General features: G+C 42.0%; 1 protein-coding gene across 1 annotated transcript in view; it reads left to right on the plus strand.

The window, feature by feature from the left end:
- Positions 1-27,731, plus strand: part of LOC136831340 (uncharacterized) — an 88,278-nt gene that overhangs the window by 15,307 nt on the left and 45,240 nt on the right. The window contains exons 4-5 of the mRNA XM_067091636.1: positions 15,195-15,416; positions 26,200-26,436. Of these exons, the coding sequence (XP_066947737.1) occupies positions 15,195-15,416; positions 26,200-26,436 (459 nt within the window). The remainder of the gene's footprint in view (positions 1-15,194; positions 15,417-26,199; positions 26,437-27,731) is intronic.

Raw genomic sequence — 27,731 nt, forward strand, 5'->3', positions numbered from 1 at the left:
ATAAATGTTATAGGATTGTGGTCAGATAACACTAAAATTTCTTCACTATTGGGTTGATTCACATACACTTCAAACTTTTTCAAGGCTGTAATTAATGCCAATGTCTCCTTTTCAATTGTAGAATAATTCTTCTGATGTTTCTTCAGCTTTGATGAAATGAAGTACACGGGATGCATAATTTGATATTCATCTTCCTGAAGAAGAACAGCTCCAATTCCGCTATCAGAGGCGTCAACTTGTAACACAAACCTTTTATTGAAATCTGGAGCCTGCAGCACTGGTTTCGAAGTCAAAATAGCTTTAACTTTCTCAAAAGACTTGACATTCTGGGGCCCAAACAAACTTAATTTTTGGACTTGTTAAGCCAGTTAACGGAGCTACCACAGCCGAGAAGTTTGGACAAAAGCAGCGATAAAATCCAGCCATGCCCAAAAATTTTTGTAGTTGTTTTCTGGTAGTAGGAGGAGCAGCTTTACGGATACCCTCTACATTAGCATCAAGAGGAGTGAGAAGGCCTTTTCCAACTTCGAACCCTAGATACTGAACAGTTGCTTTCCCTAGTTCACTTTTCTGTAGGTTGACTGTCAATCTTGCTTCTTGTAGTTTCTTGAAGACCTTCCATAAAATCCTTAAATGTTCTTCCCAAGTATTGGAATAAATCACAATATCGTCAAGGTAAACACCCACTCCTTCGATTGATCCTAGTAGTTGATCCATCACTCGTTGGAAAGTTGCAGGGGCATTCATTAGTCCAAATGATAAGACAGTATATTGATATAGTCCAAAAGGAGTGATGAAAGCTGACAGCAATTTGGCATCCTCATCTAGGGGAATTTGATAATATCCCTTTAGTAAATCTATTTTGGAAACAAACTTGGCTTGCTAAATATTATCAAGTAATTGATCAATAAGAGGTAAGGGATAATTATCAGCTACACTGATGGAATTCAATTTCTTATAATCAGTACACATCCTAAATGAGCCATCTGGTTTATCTACTAACACACAAGGAGAACTGTAATGACTTGAACTGGGCTCTGCCAATCCATGCCGCAACAAATATTCAACTTCCTTTTTCAAAACATCTCGATGAAAGGGTGATACACGATAAGCTCTTTGCTTGAATGGTTTAGCATCTTCTCTGATCTTAATCTCATGCTTTGTCAAGTCGGTACACTTAGGTATGTCTGTAAAAATTTCAGGGAAATTTTGGATCATGTCAGTTGATTCTTTGCTTTGTTCAACACTTAGATGTTTTAGTTTGCTTTCTAAATTTTCTAATATTGAGGAATTGTTCATCTTATTTTCAGCTCCCAACTCATAACCATCATCTTCCTCTGTATATGAAGTTGTTTGGGTTACAGATATAACCTCAGTTCTAGTCTCTGAGAAGTAGGGTTTCAAAAGATTTACATGTATCTTCCTCCGTTGTTTCCTTCTCCCAGGTGTTTCAATCACATAAGTTCGATCACTTAACTTTTCTGTTATCCTATAAGGACCTTGAAATTTATTTGTAAGGGGAAACCTTTTCACTGGTAAGAACACTAGAACTTGCTGTCCAACATTAAAGCTTCTTAACTTAGTCTTAGCATCATATTTTCTTTTCATTTTCTCTTGGCTTGTCTTCAGATTTTCTAAAGAGAATTTTCTAATTTCTTCTAACCTTTTCCTCAAGTTCTTCACATATTCTCCTTGGACTTCCTCTTGATTTTCTTCCCAGTTCTCTGCAAGGATTTTCAACGGACCTCTCACGTCTCGACCGAAAATCATTTCATTTGGCGAACATCCCATACTTTCTTGATAAGCATTTCTTACCTCAAATAACATTAAGGGTAAACCAACATCCCATTCTCTTCCCGGCTCATTACAGTATTTGGTTAACATACTTTTCAAAGTTTGGTGGAACCTTTCTAAAGGTCCTTGAGTCTCTGGGTGATAAGCGGTAGATAACTGTTGTTTCACTCCTAGTAAATTCAGCACATCTTGGAATAATTTTGAGGTAAAGTTCGTTCCTCTATCGCACTGTACAATTTCTGGAATTCCAAACTTGGAAAAAAATTCCACCAACTTCTCAGCTATTACCTTTGGACCTATACTTCTTATAGGAATCGCCTCTGGATATCTTGTTACGGGACACATTAACGTCAACAGATATTCATGTCCTTTCTTCATTTTCGGAAGCAGACCAACCACATCTATTATCGCCTTGCTAAAGAGTTCTCCTCTAACTTCTATCGGTTGTAGGGGAGCTTTTTTAATAGTTTCATTTGGTTTTCCAGCTATTTGGCATGTATGACACTCCCTGCAAAATTTGCTGACATCCTTGTGTAGTCCAGGCCAAAAAAAATACTTCATAACCTTCTCAACAGTCTTCCTGATTCCCATATGTCCAGCCTTGTGCGCTACTGCTACCACCTGCTTCCTCAATGGATATGGAATTAAAATTTGGTGATATTCACCCCATTCAGCATTTCCTGTTATATCTACAGGTCAATGCTTCCTCACTAGCAATCCATCCCTTAGATAATAACAGGTAGAAGTTTATTGCATTTCTTCTGGTTCAACAACTCTGAAGAACAGTTCAGCCAATGATGTATCCCTCTTCTGCAATTCCACTAATTTTTCTCTAGTCACTTGACCAGCTTCAAAGGTTGAACTCTCATTATCTGTTAGCTTTGCTCCAGTAATTTCGCTACTGTCTTCAGGAACATTTTGACTACTCCGAGTCTCTTTACCAATAATAGGATTTTCCTTTTCTGCAAGAATCTCTTCAGTACTGACATTAGGGGAAACTTCACTTTCCAGGAACAAGGAGCAGGTAAATCTTCAGTTTCTTCACTTTTATGCTCAGCTCTTTTCATGCTCCTGGTAGTTACACAACTTGGAAATAGGTGAGGGTTTTTCTTCTCCAATTCTGTTGTAGGACTAATCCTTAATGGTTTGTCTGTCACTACAGGACAAGGAACGAAGGGAACCCCACCAACTTCATTACCCAGTAAAACATGGACACCTTCAACAGCTAGTGAGTCCTTTACTGCAAAATCAATATTTCCTGTCACTAATTCACATGACAAATGCAAGCGGCATATAGGAGTTACTTCCTCTCCTCCTATACCTTTTAAAATAACTGAATCTCCGGTGAGATTCTTCTCCAACTGCGGGTGAGCACCTCGAATTACCACACTGTGATTACTTCCTGTATCACGTAATATCTTCACTGGTACCTGTACACTCAAAGACGGGGTTGTCAGCATACGTTCATAGATATATGGCTTAAAAGCCTCCTCACTGTTCAGCCACTTGCTACTGGAATTTGCATTTCCACTGGTTGCTGAGCACTCTGCTTGTCTGATTTCATTTTTTCCCACATTGTTCCTAGTAGTTGGCTTTACCTGGTTAGCTCTTGTCACCTGTCCAACTGACTTAGTCTGCTGGTACACTTTATAGCAATCTCGACTATAATGTCCTATTCTTCCACATTTGTGGCAAACAACATTAGTTTTCTGCACTTGTCTTGAGAATAGACTAGAAGGGGTGGGTTTAGCATTCCACTGCTGTGGGGCATATCCTGGGTTTGTACTGGTATAATTATTAGAGGGGTTTCTCACAGCACTGTTCTTAAAATTTGACTGAGACCTATAACCTGTAAACTGTTGGTTCTGGTACCTGCCATTATAATTCTTTTTGCTGGAAATTATTGTAATCCTCACTCAAAGTAGCAGCTTTATCAAGTTTCTTCACCTCTCTTTCTCTCAAATAAGCTCTTATATGTTCAGGAATTCCTCTTAGATATTGCTCTAAGACCACTAATTCTTCAAGTTCGTCCATAGACTTAACTTTAGCCGCCTCCAGCCATCGTTTAAAACATCTCCTTACTTTATAGGTATAATCCAAGAAAGTCAGCTTGTCATCCTTCTTCAAAGATCTAAATCTTTCATTGCAATATTCAGTGGTCATCTGGTAAACCTGCAGCACATTGTGTTTGAGTACCTGGTACTCTTTACACTGATCAGCTGATAATGCTAAGTAGGCACTTCTTCCTTTACCAATGAGAACACTGTAACAAAACTGACCATTTATCCTCTGGCCATCCCATACCTGAAGCCACTTTTTCAAAGTGATCAAAAAACTCATCTGGAGCTGCTTCTGTAAATTTTGGAATTAACTTCTGTACTCTTACTACATCAAACACAGGGTCTGTGTTACCTTGGATATAGTTATATGGGTTTACAGGCAGTAAGGATCGAGCCCTGATTAACTCCAACTCCCTTTCATGTTTTGCCTTTTCTCTTTCTTCTTCTTCTCACCTCCTTACTCTATCTCTTTCTTCTCTTGCTCTATCTCTTTCTTCTTTTGCTCCATCTCTTTCTTCTTCTTCTCGCCTCCTTGCTTTATCTCTTTCGTCCCTTTCTTTTTCTCTTTCTTCTCTTTCTTTATCAGCCTGTATCTGCAGTCTAAGTAAGTTTTCTTCTGACTCTAACACCTTCAGTCTACCCCAAAATTCTTCTGAGTCTAAACTCCTAAGTTCTGCCTGTACATCACCGTTCTCATTCTCTTGCCTTGCCTTATTTGTAAATTCTACCTCAGCTGCATTCAACAATTCATATGCCTCCCCTAACTCTCCATCTACTTTGCCAGAGCTTATCAAAGCTTTGATTGCGACACACTTAACTTGCGTCTCACTCATATCAAAAGTAACATTACCCCCCGCAAGTCACTGCTAAGAGAGTTCACTGTCCCTTAATCAGGTGAGATTTAGACAACTTTCTGATGGTTGGAGCTGCCAGAAATTCCTGAACTTCAAACTGAGCCATTTTTCTAGTTTACTGAACAAAAAAGGGTTTACAATTCACTTCAAAGCAATTATATGGTTATTCTCTTACCAAAAATATATTCCTAACACCACCAGTATAAATCATAAACCAGAGTGATATTCTGTTTAGTTCTCCCTAGACGATAGGCACCAATTAATTTAATTTCCCAATCATTCAATTTCCCGGACGATGGGCACCAAATCTTTTATAATATGTTATAATATATATATATATATATATATATATATATATATATATATATATATATATATATATATACATATATATATGTTGCCTGAAACTTAGTCTTAAGATTTATCTCTTATTAGTCTCGAGGCACTCACGAAATTTTATCCAAGTCCACAAACACTTGAGATTCCCAGTATCACCCAACATACCACTCACATTCCTTTCTTATCTTTGTGCCTTCTCTTTTTTTCTTCTCCATTTTTCTCTTTTTCTGTCTCTCTGCTCTTGTGTTTTTGCTTATATTCGTTGACCCCTGTTCTTGGCACCTCCTCCTAGTTGTTCCGTTTCGACTTGGGAGGTGTATTCTACAGAATCCCTGTCGATAATTGGCTGTGACCCCTTTTGGAAACACCTTCTTCTGTTCTGTTCAACCCTTGGGGTGTGCCTTGCTGATCTTGGTTTGGGCATTGGTCAAAGACCTTCCTTAACACGCCCTTAGAGGTTGGCACGGTTAAGCTTGGCCTCTCAGCTGGTCCAACTGTTATGCCTGACCTCTTAAAGGAGGAGTCTAAATTTTTAGCTTCTCCTCGCACATTAATTCTAAGCACTCAAGGGTCAACTTGTTTCAGATTAATTCTTGGCACTCTCACGTGTCACTAGAGGTGTGAGACTTTATGAAACCACTGTACATACATCACCTTCTTCTACGGGATACTCGACCGTAATTGAAATGGGCCAAGTTGGTGGTCTTGCATAAGGGAATCATTCACAGTTCGTCTATGGCCCATCTCTTCCTTTACTTTCACACCGGGGATTTTCACAAAGAGCTGAAAGCAGCCCTTTTCCTTCTTTAAAACACTCTGCACGGAATTATTGTCGAACACGGTGGTCGTACAACTGAGAGTCCATTTAGGATAGGTTATTCTCTCTTTATCACTTATTCTCCTACATGTCCTTATTCGTTTACCAGACTCGGATTGTGATCGATTTGTAACTCCATTATAACTCTCTCTCTCTCTCTCTCTCTCTCTCTCTTAAAAAGTTGTTTATAAATAAATAAATAAATATATATATATATATATATATATATATATATATATATATATATATATATATATATATATATATATGTACATATATACATATATGGAAATAAACACATGAGAACGTGTTTCACAGAAATAAATTTCTGACTCACAACGGGACCGAACCCCGGTCTTTCGAGTGAGAATCCAGAGCATTATGCGATCCATAAAAAACAAGACCTCAAATTCATATATCTACAAAACTCTACGGCATTCTGCACACAATTTACACTAAGTACTGCAGCCTACATCAGAAATCACAATGAACCCGAACTATTAAAAATTCGTAAAACTCTACGGAGTAACGTCCTCCTGAATTACAACAAACTACAAGTCATGCCCATTTACAACCCATTAAAACCCGAAAGGAAAAACGACCCGTAACTACCCATTATCATAACAACAATACAACCCAGGAATGCATCCATGCTAATATCCACTAACCTGTCTTTTTGATTTTAGAAATATGTGTCAAACGAGACACACCTGTGTTTTCATCCAGAAAAACGAATCTATTTCCCTTCTTTGCTTCAACGACCCGGAACGGACCTTCAATCTTAGGACCCAGCTTATAGTTCAGCTGATTCCTGACATTTATCTTCAAACAAACCTTATCTCCAACAGCCACTTTGACTCTACCTGGCTTTGCATTACTCCTGTCTACCATGTCTTGCGTTATCATCTCCAGATTCTTAGCAAGGCGCGCATATCTCTCTTTCGCAGTTGAAATCAGCGATTTTACAATCTCATCATGTGTTGGGCAACAGATCAAACGCGCCTCGCGCTGGGTATCCAAACAGCGCTTCATTGGGAGACATTCCAATGGTATCGCTTAACATAGCATTTATACTATGTTGGACCTGTGGAAGATAGCGGTCCCAATTTGGGTCATTACCTCCCATGGTCATTCTAAGAACTTCAATAACCTTTCTATTTGCTCGTTCGCACAAGCCATTCACTTTTGGTCTATATGGAATAATATTAACTTTCTTAATCACCATTACGTCTGCGAGACATTGCATCGTACGATTCACAAATTCGCGTCCATTATCTGTGATCAGAACTTCCGGCGCCCCATATCGGCAAATATACCCATTAAAGAACGCGATCGCTACTTCCTCCGCTGTTTTATGCTTCAACGGGAAAATCTCTACGAACCTAGTTAACTCGTCAACGACCACCAACAGGTGTCTATGACCATAATTAGATTAACAGAAATTACTCAAGATGTCCATGTGGACTCTTGCTGCAGGTCTGGTGGGAATCGGGAATAAACCCAGTTCACATGAAACGACCCTAGATGGCTTACATGCGTAACAAACTGAACAACTTCTAACAAAGTCTTCTATATCTCTTGACATATTCTTCCAAAAGAATTGTCCTCGTACGTTCTGATACGTCTTCTCAATCCCTAGATGAGGAGTGATAGACCTACTGTGAACAATATCTAACACCGTAGGTACCGGGCTCGTGGGAACAACTATTTGCTTCGTATCGCCCTTATCTTCATTATTTCTCAGTCTGTATCTAATCTTCCTAACTAACTAATTACCCTCTAATTCAAGCCCCGCAAAAGGCAGCTTATATCCCTTCTTAACAAATTCTCCTCTAAGAAATGCTTTTGCATCTCTCAAGGTCTCATCTTCATCCTGTTTGTTCTCTACCAAACTAATATCCCAGTCGATGCTGTCTCCCGATACATAACATATATGTGTATCTTGCGCATCAGAAAAACTTCTACTAAGGGCGTCTGCTACAACATTCTGTCTACCTTCTATATACTTTATTTTAGCATCAAAATCCCTGATTGTTAGAAACCATCGGGCTCTTCTGGGTGAAAGATCCGGTTTATTAAAAAGATCCACCAGCGGCTTATGATCAGTCAAAACCTCTACCTGAGTACCCATTATCAACACCTTAAAATGTAGGAGGGCCGATACTACGGCAAATGCCTCCTTATCGACCACCGACATGAGGTGCTCATTGCTACCTCGTGTCTTAAACTTCCTACTGTAAAAAGCAATCGGGTGGAGTTTTCCATCGAATTTCTGCATAAGGCATGCTCCTATCCCTATCCGTAACTAAGGTGAATGGACGTTCTAAATCTGGAAACTTCAACACTGGGGGATTTGTTAAAACATCTTTAATGGTTTGAAATGCTACTTGCTGTCTCTCTCCCCAAACAAACCTCACATCATCCCTCAGAATATCTGTCAAAGGCGACGCTAAAACGGAGAAACCCTTCACGAATCTACGGAAAAATCCCGCCATGCCTAAAACTGACCGAACTTGCTTCTTAGTCTTGGGTGTAGCAAACTCTACAATTGCCTTAACCTTATCATCATTTACTCTGACACCCTCCTTAGAAATGACATATCCTAAATATACTATCTGCTTCTTGAGAAAATTACACTTAGCTAACTTTATCTTCAAACCAGCTAACCTAAGTCTTCTAAAAAACTTCCCTAAGAACTTCTAGATGCTCTTCTACTGAATTAGTGGCAACTAAGATATCATCCATGTAGATATGGACTTTCTTCCCTAACATACCATGCAAAACCGTATTCATCAATCTAGTAAAAGTCATCGGACTGCCTGTCAAACCAAAAGGCATACGGGTAAATTCAAAATGACCCTTCGGCAAAGAGAAGGCCGTGTACTTTCGACTCTCCTCACATAACGGAACTTGAAGGTATCCCTGCATCAAATCAATTGAAGAATAGATCCGTCTTCCTCCTATCTCAAAAAACAAATCTGGCAAACACGCCACAGGGTAGCGATCAGGAATGGTTTTCCCATTTAACTTCCTAAAGTCTACACAAACTCTGACTGAGCCATCTTTCTTGGGGACTGCAAGCAATGGAAAATTAAAGGGAGATGAACTAGGCCTAACAATGCCTTCATCTTCCCACCTATTTACTTCTTGTTCTACTTGTTCTCTAATCTTAAACGGAATCCTATATGAAGGAACAAAAATATGCTTAGTCTTGTCCTCCAACTGAATCTTGTGTTCTAACACATTCGTTACTCCTAACTTGCCTCCTTTTAGTGCGATTATGTCCGCAAACTCGGCTAAAACATCTTCTACACCCTCAGCATATTCCTTGTAATCAGCATTTGCTAACTGATCTCTAAACGCTTGTCTTCTAGCTTGTAAATCTGCTTCTGAGAAAAAACTAAAATCCCCAACCATGTTCACTGAATTATCTTCATCGACCCAATCAACGAAGTCTATTGCATAAGTACCCTTTTGATAATTACGAATTGTATCGTTACAGTTCAGCAACTCTACCCAAGTTATCCCTGAACTCGTTACATCATTTACCGAACTCGTACACAAAACTCCTTTCAACTTCTCACTACCTTCATCTACGCACATCTGTCTGGACTTACGCACCCCTTTCACTCGCACTTCACCATCGCAACCATACCCGGACGAAGCACCACACTATCAGTCAAAACTCCCTTATAGTGCTTCTCATCCCCCGACACATGTTCATCATTCGGCCCCGGACCTTCATGTACTCGCGAGACATTCACACTCACTACACTCACGTCTGCCCCCTCAGACGGTACAAACACACCAGGCATCACCACAGTTATACCAGAAACCCCTGTATGAACCGATATCTTTCGTCTCCGACATGACGCTCAAAGATCGATCGGGAAACATTGATCTGAACAATTCTTCGTTCATCAGGTTAATGGACGCACCTGTATCAAGGAAAACCCTTACATTTACTCCCTGTACAGACCCAATTACAACAGGCTTCAACCCTGCGGGTTCTCCTAAAAGTCCAATATCCCAGTTTTCCTGTATAAATGACCGGTCTTTCGACAATGTCTGTAGATTACCAGATTCGCTTGAGCAATTTACGTGAGGTACTTCCTTATCTGGGCTACCAAAATTCCGGAATGCGGGTCTGTTATACAGTCTCCGAGACGGGCAAGACCGCCAAGGATGATCATGACTAATACAGCTGCCACAATACCTAACACGGCAAAATCTCTTGATGTGACCCTGCAAATTACAGTTAAAGCAACGACCCCGTGGGATCCTAGTACTCAAGCCACCCATCAGTCTTGGGCTATTATGACTTGCGAACAAATTCCTCGGACTGCGGACTGGATTTCCGCGTCCTACACAACCACAGGCTGCTCTAAGGAGTCTCTGATCATTACTACCTCTCCTCATATTTGTACTTAAATTCACAAACTTACTCTTGGCTAATCACAAATACAAAAATTCCCAAGGTCCGTAAAAGTATACCCTTTATCAAAACAAAACAAACTGAAAGCAAAACAATTTCCCTTAACCGAAATTCCCGTACAACACAAAAATTACAATGTTAAATCCCTTTACTCTACAATTAATCCCCGAAACTCAAAAGAAAGGTACTTAACCCGGAGTCATCATTAAATCCCAGCTTAATTAAAACTACAATCAAATTCAAAGTTCCCGAAACAAACAACTAAATCACAAGTTACAAAACCCACCATAAAACACAAAAAAATCAATTAATTACAACCTTAATTAAATTCAAAATTACGCAAATCCAAAAACTAAATTTACAATTAAGTAATCCCTTAAATAAATTCCCAGTGAATTAAACCCATCATCAAACTACATTCCAAAGATTAAATTCACAATTAGCAATCCCTTACAGTTAAATTCTCAAATCAAATGGAAAAAAAGAGAAATAAAAAAAAAAAACAAGTGCTGTTTACATACACAGCTGATTACTCTTTAGTCAGTCAAAAAGGGTTCAAGTTCACTTCTTCCAAGGCCAAGCTATAAAAGGCCATAAAAAAAAGACACGAGAAAGCGCTTCTCAGGCACAGAGAGAGAGAGAGAGAGAGAGAGAGAGAGAGAGAGAGAGAGAGAGAGATTCGTCTCCCACCCTCTACAAGCAACAACCCCCCCTCCCTACTATCCCCTCAATCCTCATCGAAGGCCTGATGACGCCTACAGAAAAAATGCTTAACAGCACATCTCGAGGCTCGCTCTGTCTCCAAAGGCAAAAACTGCTGGGTGCACACTTCCAAACGGAAAGTGTCACTCAAGCAAATGCAAGTGCTCTACCTACATACACACATACACATTTTACCCACACGCACATACGTGTGTGATTACAAAAACCAAGAAGTGCACACACACTTGCGCAAAAACGTTTTGCACCCCGCAACTCATAAATATCAAACAGAACACTACCCAATTATAAAAGTTCCCAGAAATAATACAACAACCAAATATCACCCTCAAAACCCACACACCGATGCGTACAGCAGATTGCTAAAAAAAAAAAGAAGATACAATATACATTCAGCGCTTCATAGGCGTGGCAAAGCAAGCCAGACGCTCCGCCCAAACTCGCCACGCAATTGCTACGTCACCGTGGTGATGACGTAACACAACCGTTGCAACCGAAACATTAGTTACAATACGACAAAAAAAAAAAAAAAAACACACAGTTGTCCCTATCACCAGTTACAAAACAACGAAAAGGACAATTTCACATTAACGTAACAACAACTAAAAAGAAAAATCACAACACTTACGCTAGCAGCGCGCGAATCTCCATCAAGCGAAGAGAGAGAGGGGAACAAAAATTACTGGCGCGTCATCACGTGTTTTAACACACACTAGCGATCATAATACCGCAATTACTGCTCAATATACCTATCGATATATCACTGTTTTATACCCTCTTCAAGGATACTAGCCTGCGAGAGACGCTCGCCCACAGCAACATCTGACGCTGCTGACTCCCACAAAATCCTATCCTGAGATGCCAACGCTAAATTATGTCTCTTCGGAAGCGTATACATGCCTAATTATTCAATTATCTAACTATCTAACACCTTCTAACTGCCCTAACTTCCTTATACGCTACCTTATACGCTGCCACCAAAAATCTGTAAAGGCCGATTCTGAAGCCTATACTTTATTTAAGTCTCTGTTTTATGAACAGAGGTTTGTATCTCGCTTAACCCGAGATATTTGCCTGATAGCGTGTAGCGTGAGCAGACATCAAAAGTTATACCTTTCCCTAACTAAATTCTAAGGACTACTGGAATGAGATACTAAGTACAAAACTAAACCTTTATTGACAAAAAACAACGAAAATAACTTCTTAAAAATTACGAAGAATGAAATCCAAAGATTCATCATAACTATCAAAAGTTCTTCTAAGGAAATAAGGTCCAAAATCATAAACACCCAATTACTTAAGGGAAAACACAGAAAATAACTCATCTGTCAAATCCTAAACAGGTCAATTATTAAAATCAGGTCATCTCAAAATGTCATACCACTTCCTTCCTTGAAGGAGGGAGGAATGGAAACGGAATGGAATGGAAATACCTGTGAAAGAACAAACGTTATAATAAAAACCAGAAAATGTAAAAATGGCAGAATCACAAATTTTCACTGCCACAGGGGTAACGTCTGTGTTCATAGTTCTGAAAGTAAAGTCTGAAATGTTCATGAGTTGTAGTCACTTCACAAAATCCTCTGGGACAGTCTTCATGTGAACTACACAAATCAGATGTTCAAATATACAAGTAACGGATCGCAAATGCCCAATCCTACATTGTTCACTCCCATTTTATTCCTTAGGCAATGCACACACAAACATATTCTTCGTGACATCATTCGAGGTCAAAGTACGACAAGACACGCCTCTGTACTTCAAGGCGTCACGAAGTACACGTACACACACACACATTACTGAATACTTCCTTCAAAACCGGATTTTATAACCGGTTCAGCTGATGGACGTTTTAAAGCTGAAACCGCATTTTGTGTGCCCGTGTCTTGTCACTAAGGAGCTTTTCGATTTCCTGTGGTATGCGAATGGTTCAGCATTTTCCTATCTGCTGTATATATAGTCAAAATGGACCCTGCGAGCAGCTGACCCAACTTTTCAAAGGTCACCTTCACGAGCAATTACATGTATGTATATATATATATATATATATATATATCTTATATTATATATATATATATATACTGTATATATATATATATATATATATATATACTGTATATATATATATATATATATATATATATATATATATATATATATATATATATATATATATATATATAAAATATGCATATGTGTATATGTATATGACTTGATTCTCGGCCATATATAGGTTCTACCAGTAGCCTACAAATGAAACGCGTAAGATACAACTAACACATGTGTATTTCCCTTAATAGTCACACAGGTCCCTGTTGCTAATATTACGCTACTTAATTATGCAATCATAGTCGGAAGGTATTCGAGGCGACACGCGCCACTCACTGTCTTAAGAGGCACCCCAAACCCATCGACCGCTAAACCCTTACTGATCATTAACTTTTCAAACTGGACTTGCTTTGTTCATAGGCCTCAGCTGATTGGTCTCTTATAATCGAAAGGAACCAATAAGGGTCTTTGATGTATGGCACTCATGTGAATTGCCCATGCCACACCCCAGCAAGCGTAGGACGAATCAGCAGTAGGCTATCTGTTCGTTACTCTCGGATCACAAGACGTACAGACAACTAGCAGATTTTGTTATGTCTCAAGCATGAATTTCTATATAAAGCAGTTCAGATTTACATATGTATAACTTTTTTATGTCTCAAGCATGAATTTATATATAAATCTGTTCATATATATACATATGTATAATATTTATTTATATATATATATATATATATATATATATATATATATATATATATATATATATATATATATATATATATATATATATATATATATATATATATATATCTGTAACTGATGTATCCCATGGAAAGTGGAGTCTTGATAGAAAGATTAAAACCAGTACTCGAGCATAAAATTTAAGAGGTGCAAAATAATGAGCAGGAGGACAGGTACTGCTACTTTATTCATGTTGTTTTAGATTTAGCTGGCCTTGTGCCAGCACGGGCTCTTGCTCCTCGAGCAGCCCGTAACACTTTTCAGGTCGCTTATAAAGCGACGTGCGGACGTCACAGAGGAATACAAGAGAATTTAGGTGACCTGAGGTCAGTTACTCTCGGCAATAATTACAATGGATAAATACAAGTAATGTAAAAAGTGAGTTCACAAGAATTGACATAACAACAGCCTAACACATGTGCAAAAGAAGCAGATACAAATGAATTAGTAATAGATACGTATTTATACAGGAAAAATATGGCTAATTTTGCTTGACCCGATCCTATAGGAGCGGTTTGAAGAAAACGGGTAGTTCATCATAGAAAACTCGCTCAGCGGGGACTTTACAAATGAACATTAACTTTAGTCAGTATCTGGATGAGTGACCATTGACAAATGACAGACCTTGCTGTCACGTAGGCTTCTGGGATCATATTTAAGGGTATGGGACTGGGATTTGCAACCTCATTCATAAAGCCAAAGCTCAAAACTTTCAACAGACTTCATGAATTTGGTGTGAGGGGCAATGAATCACAACGAGGCTTGAAAAGCCAGCAGATCCAGGCACAGCAGTTAATCATTTAAACTGAGCAATTTTAAAATTAATAAATCGTAACAAAAAGGTGAGTGTACAATATACAGTAGGTTATTTTCCGCATATTCTCTGAGCGTTGGTAAGTAATCTAATCAGTAGCTCCCCAGTTATCTTCTTATCTTCAGACTAGGTAGTCAGACAATGCTAGTTATAACAAAATGAGACAAAGCCTGAGCATTTTATCTCCTCTAAGGTGACCTTGAAGCGGTCCTTAACCTTGAATATAAGTTGTCACAAAATAATGATAGACGCCGCAAGTGAACCAGTGTTTAATGCTAATGCACTTATTATTATTATTATTATTATTATTATTATTATTATTATTATTATTATTATTATTATTATTATTATTATTATTATTATTATTATATGTTACTGCAAGTCAAATAAAAGAAAGTACAGACATTATTATGATCGTTGTTGTTGTTGATGATGATGGTATTAATATAAGTATCATTATTATTGTTATTATATTAGTAATGCAAATAAGAGAGAGTAAGGCAGTTATGTCATTACTACCTTTACCATTTCTGGTACTACAACTATTACCACTCTAATGCAGGCCAAGGAGGGAGAGGGCGCCTACTTCGACGACTACTGCAACTGGCAGTGGATCGAGGAGTTCCGGCAGTATGTGTTCGAGTCCCCCGCAGCCTCGCTGGCCTCTCAGTTCATGAGGTCAAATGAAGTGTCCTTCTACCACGAGCACGTCCTCAACAAGGAGCCGGGCACAAATAAGAAGACCCCTTGGCACCATGACCAGGCCTATTACCCCATCGATGGGCATAAGGTCAGGCAATGTCTCTTAATATGAGGTTGTGGCAAATGTTGTTTAGATTTGTTTTCTCATGTCATGTATTTATGCAGAGGTTGATTAAATAGACTGATCCCGGCTGCCCCCAGCTGTGAATGGGTACTAGTGAACTGACAGTCAAACTGAGAGCCTGGGGCTAGCAACCCCATCCCAGAAAACCTGCTGAGAACCAAAAATGTGCATGAAATGGCTTGTGTTGTTTGGCCCTTTAGCATCACCCTCCTCTTAACTGTAATTTACTTAATTGACTGGAATGCAGCTACTTATAGCCAATGGGTACCCTCAGGTCTCCTCTTACCGTGCAATGACCTTAGGAACAATGTTCTCAAACTCCGGCTGTGCCATAGTCTCTGTACCGGCTCTCCTCTTTCTTTCTTTCTCTCTTCAAATCTTCAGCTGAAAACCTTTTGGACAGAGTCAACAGACTAAAACCCACAGAAAAAGGTGATAAATAGGTAGATATGAGGAATAGAGCATTTATCAGGAATGAACTTACTCCTTGCTTAAATATTTGGAGATCAGGAAATTCCACAACAGCACTGGGAAAACTATTCCACATTTTAGTTGTAGCCAAGATAAAACTCCTAACAAACCAGGTACAGTAGTTTTAAACTTAATGCTAAAAAACAAGACAAAGTTTGCAGCAGCAGCCTGCTCAGTGTTGTGAGCAAAAAAAGCTAGGCCAGGTAAAGAAGAGTGCAGGGGATGTATGTTGTTGTAGTACTGTAAGAGGTGCAAAAAAAAAACGAGCAGGTAAAAGAGTACTGCTGATTTATTCATGATCCAGGCGGTTTATATAGCGGCAGACTGACGTCGCGCTGCGGAATACAATGGGAGCATAGGTGACCTGAGGTCAATAATTATTAACAATAAATACAGCGCTTACAATGTGAAAATAGACAGAATTGAAATTGAATACAATCTTGATGCCTGCAAAAGAAGAAATACACTGTACACAAATTGAGGACAGGTAAACAATTATATACATAGTTTAAATGATTGGATTTACGTGACCTGGCATGTCAGGTGTGACAAATTATAGAGGCAAAGAAAATGGGACGTCACCGAAGAAAACTTGCTCAGAAGAGACTTTACCAATAACATGTTCAGCAGAGACTTTACAAATGACTTTACAGTACATTTTATGCAACAGACATAATGAACTCACTTGATGTGTATGCCACAAGTCATCGTTAAGAGATGGCAAAATAAACTTGACTGGTGCCATAACTATCCAAGAGTCTGAGATAAGAGTCAGCGCTGAAAGACCACACTGAAGAACAGTATTTCAAACAAGGAAGAATAAAAGAGATAAAATGCTTAGATATAATGGCTTCATCCCGAAACATTCTAAAACATTTCTGCAATATACCAAATTTTTGAGAAACAGAGGAAACAATGTTATGTAGGCTATATGTTTCCCAAAAGTCAGTTTCTTATCAAAAGATCTTAAGAGTCACTGACATGTAAAGCTGTATCAGTTAAATGTGAAAAAGGTAGAGGAAAAAGTATTCTGGATCGACTAAATAACATATTTTGAGTTTTAGAAGGGTTAAGCTTCGTGCCCCAAAGCCTACTCCACTCAAGAATATGTGCCAGATCCTTATTCATGGATTCTGCAACCACAGACCTGAGATGCAGAGAAGGAACAACAGCTAAAAGAGTAGTAGCATCGTCATAGGCAATCAGTTTGTTCTCCAGACCTTGCCACATGTCACAACTAAAGATGATAAATAGCAAAGGTCCCAGAACACTACCTCGAGGAACAAATGAAGTGATATTACTAAAGCTACTGTTGTGAGAGGTGCTAAAGAAGAGAGCAGCAGGACATGTACTGCTATTTTATTGAGAGAGCAGGCCGCTTATAAAGCGGCGTGCAGACGTCATACAAAGACATACAGTAGTATACAGGTGACCCAAGGTCCATTGTTCTCAATGCAGAACAGGACAGGTAAATACAAATAACATGTAAAAATAAAATTACAAGAATGGATACAATAATGTTTTGACACATGTGCAACGTAAACAGGCACAAATGAATAAGTAACAGATACAATTTTACATAGATAAAATATGTCTATTTAGGGTGACCTAAGTTCATGGGAAAGGCACTGTAGAAAACAGGAGGTTCACTATAGAAAACCCATTGAGCAGGGACTTTACAATACTCCCCCTCCCACCAAGACGTAGGTAACGTCTGATTAAAGTAGGTATCTGCTGGGGCGCTGGAGAGTGCCGCGGCTCCGCGATGTCAACTGGGGAGTGCAGTGTGAGAGGGAGCGGCTGGCTGTGGCGCTGTCCAGGTCCAGGGCCTTCCGGGGGCGGCCACGTGACTTCCTTGTGGGCTGGGCTGGTTGCGGGGTCGATGGTTCCCGCGGAGGGCGCTGCATGGTATTGTCGACGTCCTCCTCCAACAGGGCAGGCTTGAGTCGGTCAATAGACATCCAGTCGTCCTTCCTGTGGATGGCCAACCGGATGCTTTACTGTTCCTCTCCAGCACACGGAAGGGCCCCCTGTAGGGTCTGGTTAAGGGCGGGGGGACGGCAATGTTCCTGATGAAGACGTGGGTGGTGGAGGACAGGCCGGGAGGCGTGAAAGGCGACGTCCTGTTGGTATACGTCCGCTGGCAGGGGGCAAAATTTCCGACTGTGTCGCGGAGCCTCTGGACTGTCAGGCTGTGGCAATCCTCCGTGATGAGCTCACCTGGGACTACGAGGGGCTTCCCGGAGACTTTTTCTGCTGCGGACGGGTCGCCGTTGGCTCCGGGGGCAGTCCTCAGCCCGAGGAGGACCCAAGGCAGCTGGTACTTCCAATCCTCGGCAGTGCAGCGGGCCATAAGGGACACCTTCAGGGACCTGTGGAATCTTTCCACCAATCTGTTGGCCACGGGGTTGTAGGCAGTGATGCTGTGGTGAGAGGTCCCCAGCAGGCGTGCCAGGGCGGTCCACAGCTCGGACAGGAAGGCTGGACCTCTGTTAGTTGTTATGTGGTCCAGGACACCGAACCGGCTGATCCAGCTGGAGAGGAGGGCCTCAGCGCACGCACTGGCAGTGGCTTCTTGCATGGGCATCGCTTCGGGCCACCTGGTGGAGCGGTCGACAATCGTCAGGAGATACCTGGCCCTGCCTGATGGGGGAAGGGGGCCTACCACGTCGACATGGATGTGTCCAAATTGCCTCCCCGGCTGGGGAAACTCACCCACCCCCGACTCGGTGTGTTGCCCTACTTTACTGGTCTGGCACCGGATGCACTGCCTCGCCCAGGCCGTCGCATCCTTCCGCATACCGTGCCAGATGAACTTCTCTGCCAGCAGCTTGACCGTCGTCCTGCTGGAGGGTTGGGACAGCCCATGGATGACGTCAAACACCAGACGGCGGCGGGAGGCGGGTACCAGTGGGCGGGGGTGGCCGGTGCTTACATCGCACATCAGTGGTGTCCCGCAAGGGGCACGTCCTTCCTCGTGAGTGACGTGGTGGCGGTGCAGTAGGCTGGAACCTCTGCGTCGGTGGTCTGCTCCCAGGCAAGGTCCTCATAGTCGATCCCAAGCTGCACCGTGTTGAGCTCAATCCTCGAGAGGGTGTCTGCTACAGGGTTCTTCCTGCCGGGGAGGTATTTGATTGTGCAGGTGAACTCCGCAATGGCCGCGAGATGCCACTGCTGCCTGGAAGACCATGCATCCCCCCTGCTTTGTGAAGGCGTGAACCAGCAGCTGGTGGTCCATCCAGATTATGAAGGGCTTGCCCTCCAGGAGGAACTTGAAGTGACGTACCACCCGATACACTGCGCAGAGTTCCCTGTCGAAGGTACTGTAGTGGGACTCTGCAGGGCTGAACTTCCTGCTGAAGAAGGTGATAGGCTGAGGGGCTCTGGCGACGACCTGCTCCAAGACGGTCCCACAGGCAACGTTGCTGGCGTCCGTCGTCAGCTGGTGGGGGGTGTTGGGGTCCTGGTGGGCCAAGCCAGTTGCCTCAGCGAGGGCGGCCTTCGTCAGGGAGAAGGCCCGCTGTTGGTCGGGGCCCCACACTAAGGTCTTCAGGTGGCACTTCAGGATCTCCGTCAGGGGGGCCATGGTATGTGCGACCCCGGGGATGAACCTCCTGGAGTAGGTGACCATCCCAAGGAAATCCTGTACAGCCTTGACGGAGGTAGGGGTGGGGAACCTGGCAACGGCTGCGACCTTCGATGCGAGTGAACGGACACCCCCCGGGGATATCTCGTGGCCCAGGAAGTCAACTCTTTCAATGCCGAAGGTGCACATATCGAACCTGACAACGAGGCCGTTCTCCTGCAGGTGCTGCAGGACCTTCCGGATGTGTTGCAGGTGTTCTTTTGGGATCTGGAAAAAATCAGAATGTCATCTACATAACAGACACAGAAGTTCAGGTCCCCCAGGATGCTGTCCATCAGTCTTTGGAAGGTTGCCCCTGCGTTTCTCAGGCCGAAGGTGGAGAAGGCAAAGACGTAGGATTCGAAGGGCGTGATGATGGTGGTTTTGGGGATGTCCTCTGGAGCTACTGATACCTGAAAGTAGGACTTCAACAGATCTAATTTAGAAAATATTTTGGCCCCATGGAAAGAGGCAGTGAGATCTTGTATGTTTGGAAGGGGGTAGTGATCTGGTTCCGTTGCGAGGTTGAGCCTCCTGTAGTCGCTGCAGGGTCTCCAGGAGCCGTCCAGTTTCTGCACCATGTGGAGGGGGGAGGCCCATGGGCTGGAGGCCTTCCTGCATATGCCCGTATGCTCCATCTCGGCAAAAGCATCCTTAGTCTCCTGAAGTCGCTGACGGGGAAGCCTCCGAAACTTTGCATGCGTTGGGGGCCACTTTGCTTTAATGTGGTGGTAGATTCCGTGCTTGGCAGGGGCCCCAGGCACCTGACACAGTTCAGGCTTGAAGATGTCGGGGAACTCCTTCAGTAGCTGGGCGTACTAGTGCGGGGCGACGGAGCAGATGGCGGGCGCGCTGGGGTCTGTCGCCAGAGGAAGGGACTGGCAGGAGTCAGTGTCCATCAGGCGCCTGTGACCGATGTCGACTGCCAGGCCAAAGTGGGCGAGGAAATCCGCGCCCAGGAGTCTGGTCCTTACGTCCGTGACTATGAAATTCCAGTTGTACCTCCGGCCAAGGATGGAGATTGACAGGAGCTTGGTGCCGTAGGAGAGGATGGGGGACCCGTTGGCAGCCGTTAAGGAGGCAGCCGGGTCCGGCGGGTGTTTGTGGTCCTCTCTGGATTGTGGGAAGACTGATCGTACGGCCCCAGTGTCGATCAGCATCATCCTGCCGGAGTTGGTGTCGCAGATGTAAAAACCTACTGGTTCCGGGCTCCTGGGTTCCTCTGCTGCCAAGGCGGCCTGTGCTGTTGGCCGCCACCTCCTCCATTTTTTGGATGGGCAAAAGAGCAGGGGGGTTGGCAGTTCCGGGTGTCCTTGCCATACCGCTGGTGGTAGTAGCAAGGCCCCAGCGGTTGCTTCTTCTGGCGATAGGTTGGCCGCCTCCTGGTGGCAGCGCTTATCCCCCCTTCCGTGGCCTCCTCCGGCTGGAGGGAGCTGATGGGGTGTGCGGGCATGGATGCTCGCTTCGCTGCCCTCGTGGAGTCCGTTAGCTGCTGCGCCGTCCCGATCAGGTCGTCGAGCGGCAGGGTATAAGGCTCGAGTATCTGGGTCTGAACCTCCAGGAGGAACTGACGGAGGAAGATCTCCCTCGACAGGCTTATCTCCGACTGCCTGCTGGTGCTGTCCTTCCCGGGTGGGACGAGGAGGTCCTGGATCACATTCCATGTCTCCCAGAGGTTCTGGTCATGGCGGGGGTTGTTGGTGAGGTCAAGGTTGCGGGCGGCCCTCTCGGAGACGGGCAGGGAGCAGTGCTCAACAAGAGAGGCCTTCAGCTTTTGGTAGGTGGTGGGACATGCGACAGATACCCATGGGGCGATTTTCCTGTAGACCTCTTCCGGGAGGGCGTTTGTCACAGCGTCTACCTGCAACACCTCGTCTGTAAGTCCTGCCAGCCTGAACTGCCCCTCGACCCTGTAGAGCCATGATGGTGGGTTGCTGTACGTGAAGGGAGACAGCTTTATGGCAAGGGCGGACCTGGCTTGGTCCATCAGGACAGGCAGCACACGAGGAGCAGGTACCGGTGTGGAGGAGCGCGCGAGCCTTGGCGTGGGGGAGGGCACGAGCGGGTTTTGCACAAGGGAGACATCAGAGTCCGCGAAGTTCGTGGTTATTTGTATGTGGGAGGAAATGTCCGCGTCCATACTCGTTTCTGCACTCTCACTTGGAGTGGGTTACACTCGCATCAATACACGCTTGGGAGCGTGCCGTGTGGGTCCACTAATGATGCCGGTGATCTGCCGACGAGAATTGGTATGCCCGAACGCTCTGTTAAAAGTGCCATGTTTAGTACGCTAGGGGCATGGGTAGTTCATGGAGCCAAAACTAGGTCGCCATATGGGTCCGCTAATGGCTACGGGAACCACTCCGGGGTCACCACTGCGAGAGGTGCTAAAGAAGAGAGGAGCAGGACATGTACTGCTATTTTATTGAGAGAGCAGGCCGCTTATAAAGCGGCGTGCAGACGTCATACAAAGACATACAATAGGATACAGGTGTCCCAAGGTCCATTGTTCTCAATGTGAAACAGGACAGGTAAATACAAATAACATGTAAAAATAAAATTACAAGAATGGACACAATAATATTCTGACACATGTACAACGTAAACAGGCACAAATGAATAAGTAACAGATACAATTTTACATAGATAAAATATGGCTATTTAGTGTGACCTAAGGTCATGGGAAAGGCACCATAGAAAACAGGAGGTTCACTATAGAAAACCCGTTGAGCGGGGACTTTACACTGTAGGCTACTGGCCAGCAGCACAGGCTCTTTAGATTCTGCCTATGAAAATTCATTTAAAATATAAATAAAAGATGCACGAATTCCCAATAATCTTAGCTTGTAGATATGAGCTTCATGATGCACATGGTCAAAAGGTGTGTTAAACTCTAGACCAACTATGCATGCCTCTGCATCTTATAAGGAGCTCTCTGCAAGACAGTAGCTATTGACATGAGTGCATCGCAAGTAACAAGGCCTTTACAAAACTCAAACTGTAATACTGGTACCAGGTTATTATCTTCAACAAACCTACAAAGATGCTTAGAGAGCAGTTCTAAAAAACATTAGATAAAACAGGTAATTAATCGACCTATATTCAGAGGGGTATGAGGATGGACACAGTCCATTAGGCAATACAGCAATGTTTCCCTTCCTCCAAACACAAGGACAACTTGCAAATCCAACTAAGCTTTTGAAACTAGTAGTAATCCTAGGGGCAATGAAGTCAACAATCTTTCTTCAAAAGGGTCTAAACTACCCAAACTGTCAAAGCCCAGAAGCAAGTTTTGACTTCTCTGGACCTGAGGACCATTGAACACAACTTAGGCACTGGAAAGCATGACTGAGACAACATTTTGGACTCACCACACTGCTTGCTCACAAAGACTTGAGCTAAAAGTTCCGTCTTCTGTTCACGGCAATATACAGCAATTGTATTACCTCCTGCAAGGGGAGGCATTCTTGAATCACCTCCAAAGAGTGGTGACTTGAGGGTAAACCACCATTTATGGCCATCACTGCTAGAGAGCAAGCTCCCCCTCAAACCCCCATTTTAAGCTCTCTCGGCTCTCCCATAGAACACCTGGGCTTGACTTCTAAGCTCAGTGAGATTATGCCACAAAAAGTCCAATTGATTGTTCCTCTATAAATGATCAGCTTCTTGTTTTTCCTGGTAGGCAAGATTACATACAGCATTAAACCATGGCTTACCTTTAAAACAAAACTTGACAATTTTAGAAGGAATTCTCCTCTCAATAATGGTGTTAAGGTGATCATTTAAACATTCAATAATAATTTTACTTTTAAGAATATCACTCCACTTGAGCTCAATCAGATCACAGCGAATACCATCCCAATTGACCTTGGATTTAGAGTATCCCTTTCTTGAAAAACTAACAGCAGGAACAACCTGATCTATCTGCATGATGATCAGATGAACCAACTGGCAAACTGTTATGATCACGCTACCTCGAGATCAACAGGTTCGAAATGCAGACAAACAATTGGGCTGAAATGGCTGACGAGAGGTGACGAGCAAAGCGGGGGAGGGGCGGGGGGAAGGAACAGAAAAAAAAACAAAGAAATGACCCTAAAATTAATTTATTACAATAAGATATTTACATATTTACAATGAGTCAGGTCTGGTTCAAAATAAATCAAATAAATTACATACTCAATATTACCATAAATGAAATATAATTACCAGCAGCAAAGATTCAAAATAATAAAAGACTTAGTTAAATACCATAATGAGTCCATCAAAATATAAATACATCAAATTCATAACAGGAGTCAATTCCAAAACAAAATAACACTGATGTAGCTAAACCAAAGTAACTTTATGAAAGACCATCACATTAAATTAACAAAACAGTAAACATTATGAGTGAACAACACTTTGGCTACATCACAAGATATAAACAAAACAGACAGCATAAACAATATGATCAAGCAGCATCAAACATAATACAAAAGTAATAGCATAAATAATTAAGCAACACATGATCATGAATAATACTAAAGCAGCATAAATAATACCTATACAACAGTATAAATAATACCAGTACAACCTCGTGCAGCACAAAAACACAACAGACAATCTTCGTATAGATATCAAGACCAAACATCAAAGGTGAAAGAGGATGAACACCATTAGACAATCCGCCGAGCCACCATCGAAACAGTCCATGACTGTTAACAGGAACAGATCCGAAAATACAGATGATGACGACATAATCAATGTGACAGCAGATCTGCTGCCCAACAGGAACGACTCCGCTCCACTAATATCCATGGTTTGGCCATCAAACCATCCTCAAGCTGCAGAGGACAACAGGTACCTAATACCTGCTGTTTCTAAAACTCCAAGCTGCTCTGCTGTCGAGAACCTGACCCGCTGCTATTCCAAACTTGACTGACGCTCTCGAAGACATCGAGACAGATGTCAACCCCTACTGCAAAGAAAACAAAAAAGTAAGGAGGCAACAACCCACCAAAGACAGCAAACGATTGTTCTCACATAAACCTACTCAACAAGATACAATCCCTGTAACATCTGTGAATACAAAGTCAAAGCAGTCACTAGATTTGTGCATGGGTTCATATCTAAACTGCTCACAACCAGAAATATTGGAGAAATCTAAAGCAGCAACACCATGATTATCTGTGGCAGTAATTGAGCTCAGCCAGTCAGTGTGATGAGCATTGTCATCACCAATGAAAATGTAAGAAGCCTGAACTGTTGCATTTTTGGTAAGCAAGCAGCCATGAAGAGAGTCATCCAAATCTGGGTTCATATTAGTCTTCCACAGACTTGAACCACTGTGTTTCATGTCATACACACTCATGCAGTGGCCTATGAGAGGCGGAGAAACCCTCTCTAATATACAGAGCCATTCCACAGGCCCTTGGAATGGCATTATGCTTGTGTTAAATGGGCTTCTTAAACCCTGGAATCATCAATTCTGAAATATGTTGCAAATCAGACACAAGAGTTTCAAAACAAAAGAGGATATCAAACTTAGCAGAAGCATCCAATTCCTTTTCATTCTTATATGATCCATGGGAATTGCTATATAAAATACATTTCCGTGATTGAGTCTGTGGTCCATGATTAAGTTCAGTATCACCAGAAAGAAGTAACAATATGTAAAACAAGCATAAATGAATATCTGCAAACTTAATAAAAATCATAAAAGGAACAATATGTACTAGTAAAATCAATACTGAAAAGTGTATGCCCATGAAAATGAAACTGGTTAACTGGGAGGAGCCGGTGCACCCAATAAGGACAAGTACATCTCATGTTTTGCCAGACATTGAAGAGTGGAAGGACAGTAGTGGTGGTTTTCAAAACGAATTTATTGATAAAGATGAAAAAAAATGATAAGGGTAGGGTACCACTTGCTAAACCGCGTGTTATCCTTGGCCGTTCTACAAAGCCTGCCCTGCAAACCATTTGCAAAACATGAGGAAGAGGAAGAAGAAACTGACAGAAATTGTGCTTGAGTGTACCCACAAGCAAAGGAACCCTAATCCAAGACAGTAGAAGTCCCTGGTACAAAGGCTATGACACCGTCCAAGACTGAAGAACAGTGTATTTTGGAGTGGCCTTCTCCCCTAAGAGACGCCTACCAGGTTAGTGAATCTCCTCTACACAACATGAAAAGAACAGATCAAAAAGGGTAAGAAGTGTATGACGTCCAGTGTTGTCAAGTCTGTCTCAACAGCAAAAGATATATAGCGAATATGCCAGACTGTTCTGAGCTGGTACAGGCATAGAAAAAGTCTGTGACCAGAGAGGGGTCCAACAAGAGACGGTACTGGCCAGCCTCAGAAAGGCCTTAGTCACTCTAGTGGTAGTACCTCAATAGGTAGTTGGTACCTTGGCCAACCTACTACCTATGCTTCAAGTTCTGTTGCTGGGGTGTACGCCCAAGTATTCTTTCTTTTCGTCAGTTATTTATTTTTCTATTACTTGTGACACATTCAGGTTAGTTACTGTTAATTTTTAACTACACCTTCAGTTTCATTTATTGTTATTTGGTATTTGTTATATAAACTGAAATCGGTTTATTCCTATTTAATGTATTTATCATTATGATAATAACAATAATAATAATAGTAATAATAACTATTGTTCCAGGTGTGTTCACTGTGGATGCCCGTCGACCCCATACCAAGAGAAACCAGTGTCCAATTTGTCGCAGGTTCACACATCTGGCCCAAGTGGTTCCACCCAAAGAAGTTCGCCTCCGAAAAAAACTATCCTCTGAAGGCAGGTGAAGAAATTATTAGCAGCGGCCACACCCGCACTTACTACGACGTTCCCGACAGCGAGATAGAGTCAGGGAAGTGGCCCATCTTGCAGTGGGAGTGCGAGGTAAGAGCTTTTATTTCCATAATAACGAGCATTGGCCCAGGTTTTGCACTTTACTGTGACAGAATAGAAGTAAGTGTTGATTAAATCAGGTTAGGTTGGGTTTTATTCTTCGCAATGACGATTTGGTCGTCGTCACCAGCACTGCTGGCAGTCAGTTTTTTCTTGACATTCAACCCCTTCGGTCTCTTGCCAACCAGTAGCTGTTCAGCTTATTGAAATTTATGACTATCTGTCATCCAGTTGCATCTTGCTGACAAACATTGCAACAGGTAACTCATAAATATTGGTGTCCAAAGTAACGTCTTGTCTTTTTGAATATATATATATATATATATATATATATATATATATATATATATATATATATATATATATATATATATATATATATATATATATATATTATATATAATATATATATATAATAATATAATGTATATATCAGTATATAATATATACATAAATATATAAGTAAATACATATAATATTCATAAATATGTAGTAAATACATATATTTTATATATATATATATATATATATATATATATATATATATATATATATATATATATATATATATATATTGTTAAGTGGGAAACCACTTCCAAAGCAAACCCAAACCTCCAAACTGCCTTGCACCCCAAAATAATGTAATTTCACACTGGTACCTAACTGAGGAGGGCATGAGAAACTCACCCCTTCTGTAAATTTCTCTCCATGATCCCCTTTTTTGGTGCCTCTGTTTATCTTTTCTAAAGACCTGGTGACTGCTTGAATTACCTCTTTTCAGTTAAAAGGCAAATGAAGACGAAGCCTGCCAAAAATCCACCAGAAAGGTTGAGTTCCCCATAAAAACTGGCGAACATGGGTTGCCTGAAGTCACCAGGAAGATCCCAACATTGAAAACGAGGTGACTGAACCACCGTCTTACGATCCCAGTAACCTCTGTTAGGAGCAAGAAAATAAGCCCCCGAGGTCATATAAGACGAGAAACAGCAGCCATAGCTCTCAGAAACCCGCCTGTAGCAGACCCACACACAACCCCTTGCATGCTCCTTATTGAGCTGACCCCTCCAAGTGGTCACCTTTCGACCACCCAGTCGCATTACCTGTGCATTTTCCATTAAACTCATCCCTCCAGAACTGGTGAAATTCGACGAGGCCCCTCCATCACTACGTTATAAGACAGTACATCGGCTGTGGAAACATTGACTTGCCTTGTGCTTCTTACAGTGAAAAGGCCACTGCAATCAATTCTTCAATATCCCTTTCAAGAAGATTAATCACAGACTATT

The sequence above is a fragment of the Macrobrachium rosenbergii genome, chromosome 48 (assembly GCF_040412425.1).
Source record: "Macrobrachium rosenbergii isolate ZJJX-2024 chromosome 48, ASM4041242v1, whole genome shotgun sequence".
NCBI classification, from domain to species: Eukaryota; Metazoa; Arthropoda; class Malacostraca; order Decapoda; family Palaemonidae; genus Macrobrachium; species Macrobrachium rosenbergii.